The sequence below is a fragment of the Gymnodraco acuticeps genome, unplaced genomic scaffold (genome assembly GCF_902827175.1).
Source record: "Gymnodraco acuticeps unplaced genomic scaffold, fGymAcu1.1, whole genome shotgun sequence".
In the NCBI taxonomy this organism is placed as follows: Eukaryota; Metazoa; Chordata; class Actinopteri; order Perciformes; family Bathydraconidae; genus Gymnodraco; species Gymnodraco acuticeps.
Window position 1 is genome coordinate 279,516 of NW_022992301.1, and position 9,097 is coordinate 288,612.

The 9,097-nt window shown below is 38.6% G+C and overlaps 1 protein-coding gene across 1 annotated transcript in view; it reads left to right on the forward strand.

The window, feature by feature from the left end:
* Positions 1 to 6,613, forward strand: part of socs7 (suppressor of cytokine signaling 7) — a 26,765-nt gene extending 20,152 nt beyond the window's left edge. Inside the window, 3 exon segments of the mRNA XM_034208081.1 lie at positions 1,700 to 1,835; positions 2,239 to 2,379; positions 3,908 to 6,613. Of these exon segments, the coding sequence (XP_034063972.1) occupies positions 1,700 to 1,835; positions 2,239 to 2,356 (254 nt within the window). The 3' untranslated portion in view covers positions 2,357 to 2,379; positions 3,908 to 6,613.
* Positions 6,614 to 9,097: the final 2,484 nt, after the last annotated feature.

Here is a 9,097-nt window from a genome sequence, read left to right on the forward strand (position 1 = left end):
TGATTTATGTTTTAAAATTCAGCTCACGGTTTGGTTTTTAAACATCAGCTCTGAGGGAGGATTTGGAGATTTAGATAACTAGTATACCAACGACAGGAAGAGGAATTAATCTGCTCATTTTCAGGTTCATATCTGTATTATACCTCTACTTTAAAGAGTCCTCTCCTGCTGATGTTCAGGTGTATATCAGTATGTAGTGTCTCTACTTTAAAGAGTCCTCTCCTGCTGATGTTTAGGTGTATATCAGTATGTAGTGTCTCTACTTTAAAGAGTCCTCTCCTGCTGATGTTCAGGTGTATATCAGTATGTAGTGTCTCTACTTTAAAGAGTCCTCTCCTGCTGATGTTCAGGTGTATATCAGTATATAGTGTCTCTACTTTAAAGAGTCCTCTCCTGCTGATGTTCAGGTGTATATCAGTATGTAGTGTCTCTACTTGAAAGAATCCTCTCCTGCTGATGTTCAGGTGTATATCAGTATGTAGTGTCTCTACTTTAAAGAGTCCTCTCCTGCTGATGTTCAGGTGTATATCAGTATGTAGTGTCTCTACTTTAAAGAGTCCTCTCCTGCTGATGTCCAGGTGTATATCAGTATGTAGTGTCTCTACTTTAAAGAGTCCTCTCCTGCTGATGTTCAGGTGTATATCAGTATGTAGTGTCTCTACTTTAAAGAGTCCTCTCCTGCTGATGTTCAGGTGTATATCAGTATGTAGTGTCTCTACTTTAAAGAGTCCTCTCCTGCTGATGTTCAGGTGTAGATCAGTATGTAGTGTCTCTACTTTAAAGAGTCCTCTCCTGCTGATGTTCAGGTGTATATCAGTATGTAGTGTCTCTACTTTAAAGAGTCCTCTCCTGCTGATGTTCAGGTGTATATCAGTATGTAGTGTCTCTACTTTAAAGAGTCCTCTCCTGCTGATGCTCAGGTGTATATCAGTTTGTAGTGTCTCTACTTTAAAGAGTCCTCTCCTGCTGATGTTCAGGTGTATATCAGTATGTAGTGTCTCTACTTTAAAGAGTCCTCTCCTGCTGATGTTCAGGTGTATATCAGTATGTAGAGTCTCTACTTTAAAGAGTCCTCTCCTGCTGATGTTCAGGTGTATATCAGTATGTAGTGTCTCTACTTTAAAGAGTCCTCTCCTGCTGATGCTCAGGTGTATATCAGTATGTAGTGTCACTACTTTAAAGAGTCCTCTCCTGCTGATGTTCAGGTGTATATCAGTTTGTAGTGTCTCTACTTTAAAGAGTCCTCTCCTGCTGATGTCCAGGTGTATATCAGTATGTAGTGTCTCTACTTTAAAGAGTCCTCTCCTGCTGATGTTCAGGTGTATATCAGTATGTAGTGTCTCTACTTTAAAGAGTCCTCTCCTGCTGATGTTCAGGTGTATATCAGTATGTAGTGTCTCTACTTTAAAGAGTCCTCTCCTGCTGATGTTCAGGTGTATATCAGTATGTAGTGTCTCTACTTTAAAGAGTCCTCTCCTGCTGATGTTCAGGTGTATATCAGTATGTAGTGTCTCTACTTTAAAGAGTCCTCTCCTGCTGATGTTCAGGTGTATATCAGTATGTAGTGTCTCTACTTTAAAGAGTGCTCTCCTGCTGATGTTCAGGTGTATATCAGTATGTAGTGTCTCTACTTTAAAGAGTCCTCTCCTGCTGATGCTCAGGTGTATAAATTAATAATGAATATGTGTGTGTGTTGCAGGGCTTCCTCCCACCCCGGTGCAGCTTCTGTATCCTGTTTCCCGCTTCAGCAACGTGAAGTCTCTGCAACATCTCTGTCGCTTCTGCATCCGACAAATGGTCCGCATCGACCACATCCAGGAGCTTCCACTGCCCAGGTACTGCTTGAAAACTACAGAAAAACAGTTAAATATTCACCTGTTGTTGACCATTTAAAACCCAGAGGGGATGCTGGAGATCTGCTTGTATCCCTCCATACATCAGAAGATGCTGGGAATGAGATGTGTCTCTTAATGATGTGTGAACAAGCCTTTAAAGAAATTCCACACATTTTGATATAAAATACAGGTGAATAAGGTACGACATTCAAGAAATACACATTTTCTTTTGTATTAAAAGTTATTTTTAGACGGTTTGTTTACTTATGGAAGTTAGGCTTTATAGTTATGTGATGCTAACTTTTGCTGAATTTAGAGTTTCAGACACCGTTCATTTAGAACAATTAAACAATTCTTTACAGGCACAAATATCTGATTGTTGTTCTTCCCCTTCTTTCCTCAGACCGCTAATATCGTACCTGAGTAAGTTTTATTACTACGACCCTGAGGAGGAGACGTACCTGTCCATCAAGAGCGTCCGGAGGGCGGGGGGCGGGCAGGAGGCCGAGTCGCAGACGTAGCAGCAGAGATCCTCGCAGCTCAAGTGAGGAAATATAAAGTATAATTATATATTTAACTGACATGACTCATCAGATTCACACACAACTAACTCATTTGAAATGTTTAGTATAGATAGGAACATGTGAACGCAGCTTCGATTCATTTACCTAAAAATCTCAGGGATTAAAATATTCAGAGGCTTTGTTGTTATATGCACATTTGTTGGCAACGTAAATATTAGGTGTCAGGCTCCTTCAACAACGCTAACATGCTATCCTTGAGACATAAATAGAAATAGTATAAGAATAGTGCAAGAGACACAATTATGCTAGTACAATGCAAAAGTAATTGAACTGTATGCATGTCAAATTAAAGAAAACTACGGAGCCCCCTAGGGGACATGGTACGGAGCCCCCTAAGGGACATGGTACGGAGCCCCCTAGGGGACATGGTACGGAGCCGTACGGAGCCCCCTAGGGGACATGGTACGGAGCGCCCTAGGGGACATGGTACGGAGCCGTACGGAGCCCCCTAGGGGACATGGTACGGAGCACCCTAGGGGACATGGTACGGAGCGCCCTAGGGGACATGGAGAAGAAGAAAAACAATTTTTTCTACGGCAACACAGAAACCACAACAATGGAGCGGTTCATCGATTTTACTTTGAGCCTTAAATATAAAGATATAACATCAGTGCTTGGCAATAGGCACGGGTTTCACATAAGTGAAAGACACCTCAAGAGAACACTCAGAGCGAGGGGACATGCACGCTCTGAGCTGAGTTATTGACAGATTCGAGTTTAGCGGATCAATAACTCATGAACATAACGTTGTAAAAATACAGACATGACTTTACAATCATAGCAAGGTAGACAACGAGCTACAGAGTCGTTTCTATCAGAACAGTTCGATACGCGCCGTCATCAGAGCTAAATATGAATAATTGGTCACAATCTGCAGCTGGAGGAGGGAGAGGAGTGCTTAGGGACCGTCTACAAACTAACTTTTTTTTTTTTTTTTAAATCATTTTTTTCTTCTTCTCCATGTCCCCTAGGAGGCTCCGTAGAAAACATACAGTTATACAGTGGATTAAAATACTGTGTATTGTAATAATATATAAATGAATTCTTAGACTCCAAACAGATGTATGTTTCATATGCAGGGGACACAAGGAAAATGCAAAATAGGTAAACAATGAAAAACAGAGCAAGATTATTTTGTAATTATGAATAAATTAAAAAGTTCATATTTATCTCCATCTTTCCGTAACATGCAGAAATAAAGTCAAACATATACAGTGAAATATAGAGTAAGATAAATAGATGATGTACATTTTTTTAAATGTTCCTATTGTAATAATTATTAAATTAGTTAATAAATACCAAAAATAAACACATAAAAAAATATATGTAGAGTGTTAAGAGATGACTATGTTCTATGTAAGAGGTTTAATGTTGCAGGTTTGATGCAGGTATAATACAAAACGACTGTAGACAGATGTTTGTGTTCCATGCAGGAGACATAGGTTTGATGCAGGAATAATACACATTTCTACCCGTGTCTCTGCTCAGGTTTGTGAATGGAGGACTGATCTGAACTGGTCTGCCAGTCTTCCAGCATCAGCCAATCACAGTCCCTGGATGTCTCCGTGTCTCCGGTCGGACTCGGACGGACGCGCCTCTCTCTGGACTCGGACTAACTTAAAAAGACGGACGAGTGTTTGCAGCGGGAAAAACTGTCAGTGAGACGTTCAGGTGCAGAGGACTCAGCCTCGTCTTCAGAGGGACTGACGAGACGTTCTCACCTGAGAAAACATGTGGAAACTAAAAGGAGGAGAAAAAGAGGATTACGATGAACTTGATTTTTCTGATGCTACTGATCTTGGACTTTTAAAAAACACACAATGCACTGGTCGATTTGTACAACTGTTGTTTGCTGCCGTTTCCTTGTTTTTCCTTCCATGCTGTCAAAAAGAGAGTTTTGGGATTAAGAGATATACACACGACGAGGCCGGGCATTCACACTCTCGAGGGGTCAAAGACGGACAGGCCACCATGTTGGAGGGCCTGTAATCGCACTAAGGTTACCCTGTTTTTATTTGTTAAAAGAAATGGAATCTTAAAGGGACACTTCAGCTTCAAAGTGAACATTTGTAAATCAAAATCTCACCCCGTGACCTTAAACTCACATGCCTCCATGGGGGATTAAGAGTCATGAAATGGAGAAAAGTCGTTATGATTTGAAGTAAATAAGTAAATATGGAATCTATAAATGATGCTATGAATGATATATGAACACATCCCGATGTAAAAACCTTTAGAATATTTATAAGAATATATTTGAAAAGTGAATGGAAGTGATCGTTAAGTGGAGATTCATGGTTTAGAGTAAAACAAGATTTAACGAAAATATCCTTTAAGAAATTGCAGAAGAATAGATTTAATATCACCATGAAACTTCTCCACTTTATCACTTACTTTTTGACCATTTTTTATTGTATTACAAGCTTTGTTTAAGGTTATGTCTGGGCGCTGCAACAACAGAACTATATTAAAACATCCTTTTACAAAATGTCACACAACAGGTGCAGTATAATCCAAGTCTACACACACGAATTAGGAACAATAAATGTTTTGTGTGAGAATGTTCACCATTTTTAGATAATTTGTTCTCCAGTGGAGGCATGTGAGAAAAATATCGTCTTTTTAAGAATTCAAGGGTGAACCGAGGTCATTCATTGTTATACAAATGGGGGTGAAGAAGTCCTTTAAAATGTTAGCAACAGTGCTAATGGAATGCTAATAGCAAAGAGACATATGACAGAAAATAGAAATACGTGGAAGGGTTTTTCTCAGAGGAAGATTTTACATCATAAACATCTCAACCTTTGAATGGTTTTTATTGTGTTTTTGAGCCTGATTGTATTACAAACATTTCATTTTATTTAGGCAAATGAGTCCAAGATTGGGCTTTCTTTGTCTGCAAAAGGGTGTTTTTTTGTTTAGTTTTTTCTCAACACTATAGTGATGAACCTGTCCCACTGAGGTCACTTTAAATGAAATGGAAACCACAGTAACAGATAAAGTATTTGTTATACCTAATGAAAAACAGGCAGATTTAATCCACTAACAACAACCGGAACATCTGAGTCAAGCTCATACGTTCTTATCACCATTTTTCTGCTGCTTTTTCCCTGCATTAAGGTGTCATGTAGAAATGTGACTTTTCCCCACTTTAAATCTCACATGCAAAGCTTAAATATTCAGCCTGCAGAAACAGCCTTAAATGAGCACAACCGCAGATCTTCTAAAATCCCAAAACAATCCAAATCCTGACCTCCAGCATCTCTTGTTTGACACCGTCATCGAGCCCTGATCAGGTCACAGAAATCGGTCCTTTTGTTTTTCAGGAAGACGTTGTTTTCATCTCCCTCTGACATGAGAGATGTTTAGTTGATGTAGTCGCCTAAAAATGTCATCTCTATCCAATCAAATGATAGGTTCAGAAAATAACATCTTGTTGCTTTGTGTCCCTTTGTGTTTCATGCACTTTAGGAATGTAAACTGATTTCCTACATTTCCCAGAATGCCTCTTGGCAACCTTAAGATGAGCGTTGCTGTTTGAAATCATATAATACATATAGCAAACTTGTCGCCCAATTATAATAATTAAGTTACCTTTGATACTAATAGCACAACATGTCCTTGAGTTGCAATGCATTCTGGTACATTGAGGCTTATGTTGGTAGATGACTTGGTAATATTGATCACTATGACATGATTTTAACATATAGTAGCTGGAAAAACACACCAAAGATACGAATATCTTCAGAAATGCAATTAACAAAACAAACAGCTGATTTTAACGAAGTTGTATTTAATATAGCCACCTCTTTGAATGCAAAAAATGAAAAAGATGTCACTTTTTATTGTTGAGATTATATAAATTATTTATTTATTATTTATTAATAATGCACTTATGTTGATGGGTAGAACACAGAACAGAAACCTTACCTTTTTAGATTCAGAGGTAAGCGGATTATAAGGGTAATTGTCTTTCTGAATTCGATGTTATGGTACCAGGAGTTTAAAAGCCCACATTTTGTTCCCAGAATGCCTTGCCTCAGAGTGTGTGTACCTGCCGTGACTCATCTCTACCTGTCGGATTTATTTGTTGAAATGCCCAGGTGTGTTTTGCTCATTCTATTTCTCAGTACCCTGACGCTGGCTACTGGCTCAGCGCTTTCAGTAAAAAATCAAGAAAAATAAACTTTGCTGTGTGGGATCATTTTTAAATTTGGATATTTTAAGGCGGTGGATATTGCAGAGTTCCTCATTTGATAAGGATATTGGAAATATTAAGGACCTGTTGCCGAGCCCAGAAAGGTTAACCTTTGTGCACATGTTATTTAGCTGTGTAGATGAAAACAAAAATGGATGTCAAGATGTTTCTCCAAAAGGCCAACATTTCATTCACAGCGGTTAACATTGAAAAATATAACAAAATGAGGTCCAACTAACTCCACCAGTGGATATGGCTGTTCAAAAGTCATATAGCAAAAAAGTGTTAGTACCGTATAAATCTAAAATACCCCAAAAATGTGAAATGTGAAATGGCCCAATTCAGACTTAGAATTTCAAGTAGATATACTTTTACTGAATTTCAATAACAGGTGCTGAAATAAGTATCTTTGCTCTGTAGCTTAATCCATAATAATGTTCATATTTATTATAGAGTAAATAAATAATGTTTTTCTTCAAAGCTACCAGTCACCAATATTTTACAAAAGTATAGTAAAAAAGTAGTACATTTGCTTCCAAAATCTATTGTAGAATAAAATAGAAAAATGTAAATACACGTACCTCAAAATTGTACGATGGTAAAATACTTGAGTACTTAATGACATTATACAATAAGTCAAAAACAGTAAATATTTATATTTTGTAATCTGGAAACATAATTAACAGGCATTCCATTTAAAATATGACAAACTTTATCCATAGATGATCAGAATTCTAGCTGATACATTTTCTGTCAATGGATTCCATCATATGAAATGTTTAATGTGGAATATCCAGACAAAAGCAAGTGAATGTAACAGTATATAACAGTGAGCATATGCAGACATCACATGGATGAGCAGTTAACACGATATAACAAGGTTCTTCTGTTTGAGCTTCCTCTGCAAGTGCTTCATTTTTAACGGCAGCTATTCACTTTGAAATGTTTAAGGCTGAATACTCTGGCGCTATATCGCTGTGGCTGGCTCATGAAGCTTGTTAAGTGATAAAAAGAGTGAGATATCTCGGGTAAATTATGCAGCTCTTTCTCTCTGATGCTCTCCACAGAGGTGCCTGGGGAGAAGGTGATAGACAGTATATCTGCATCCTCCAACGCTAACTACTGCACACTCCAGGTGAAGAGGGAGACCGTGCTTTAGCTAAAAGCAAGACTCTAGTTTCCCGAGCACTTTAAATAAAAATTCAGGGAGAGGATTACTCAGCACAGCCACAGACACGATGCACGGTGAATAAGGTCAAGTGCACTCTGTGGGAGAATGAAAAGGGCCGGCATGCATGGTGGACGTGAAAAGAGACACGAGGTAGTGACCCAATGGGAGAGAGGGACAGACCATCGTTGTTGGATGAAAATGCTGGAGGCCAGATCTGAGAATGTGGACGACAGATGGGGACGGAGCAGAGATAAAGTACACACATCCTTTATTGTCATGTGCACATTAGCCACAGTGTAGATATGGCAATGAACAACTTAGGTCACAGGCTCCTCCAACAGTGCAACATGGCAGCCTCTATCGTCGAGTTGGGATCCAACGTCACAATAATAAAGACACAGAGTGGTCTGAGTTCAAATCTGCTCTGAGTTCAGTCAGCAGTCTGAGTTGTAATCATCTGTGTGGGAAAAGACGGACAACAAGACGGTAAGATGATAATAAGCACCTTTCATAGAATTGCAGTCAAAAGTGCTTCAAGTAGACAGTTGATATCTCATAAAATTGTCACAGAAAATGTATATCACATAGAATACATTTACCAGTTAAAAGACATAACAAAATAGACATAACATTAGCAAAGAATAGACATATAATATGAACATTTGAGATGATATAACAGTGCATTTAAAGGAGGATAGTGCAAATTCACATTGTGATTACATCCTTAAAGACTGGCAGCGATGCAATGACATTAACAATAATCCTGAAGGCTAGTAAGAGAGCTAATCATGTGACAAGAAGTGACATTTTAAGAACAAATCTTTGAATACACTTCACCAAATGAGCGTTTCGGGTTTATAGTCCATTGCGCAGGTTGAATAACAAAAGGATTCAATGGACAACAGCTTGCATTACACACATGCCAGAGCCAGGCTGTGGTGGAATGTAACCAAGTACTAAAGTACTGCACTAAAGTACACATTTGAAGTAATTTCACTTTACATGAGTCATAACTTGTCATACCACTTTCTACTTTGACTCCTCTACTTTTACCTGAGAGCTTTAGTTGTTGAACAAATTATAACTGTTGTATATCAAACATAGGAAAAAGGTTTAAAATGTGATGTTTTGCTATAAATTACACAACCGACACGCCCGACACGGTACAGTACTAATAATTAGAATGAAAGGATTAGAGCAGGGGTGCCCAACCAGTCGATCGTGATCGACCGGTCGATCGCGGGGAGATTCCCAGTCGATCGCGAGATGTGTCTAAAAATAGAACAACAATATTCCGTTTTATCGTTAA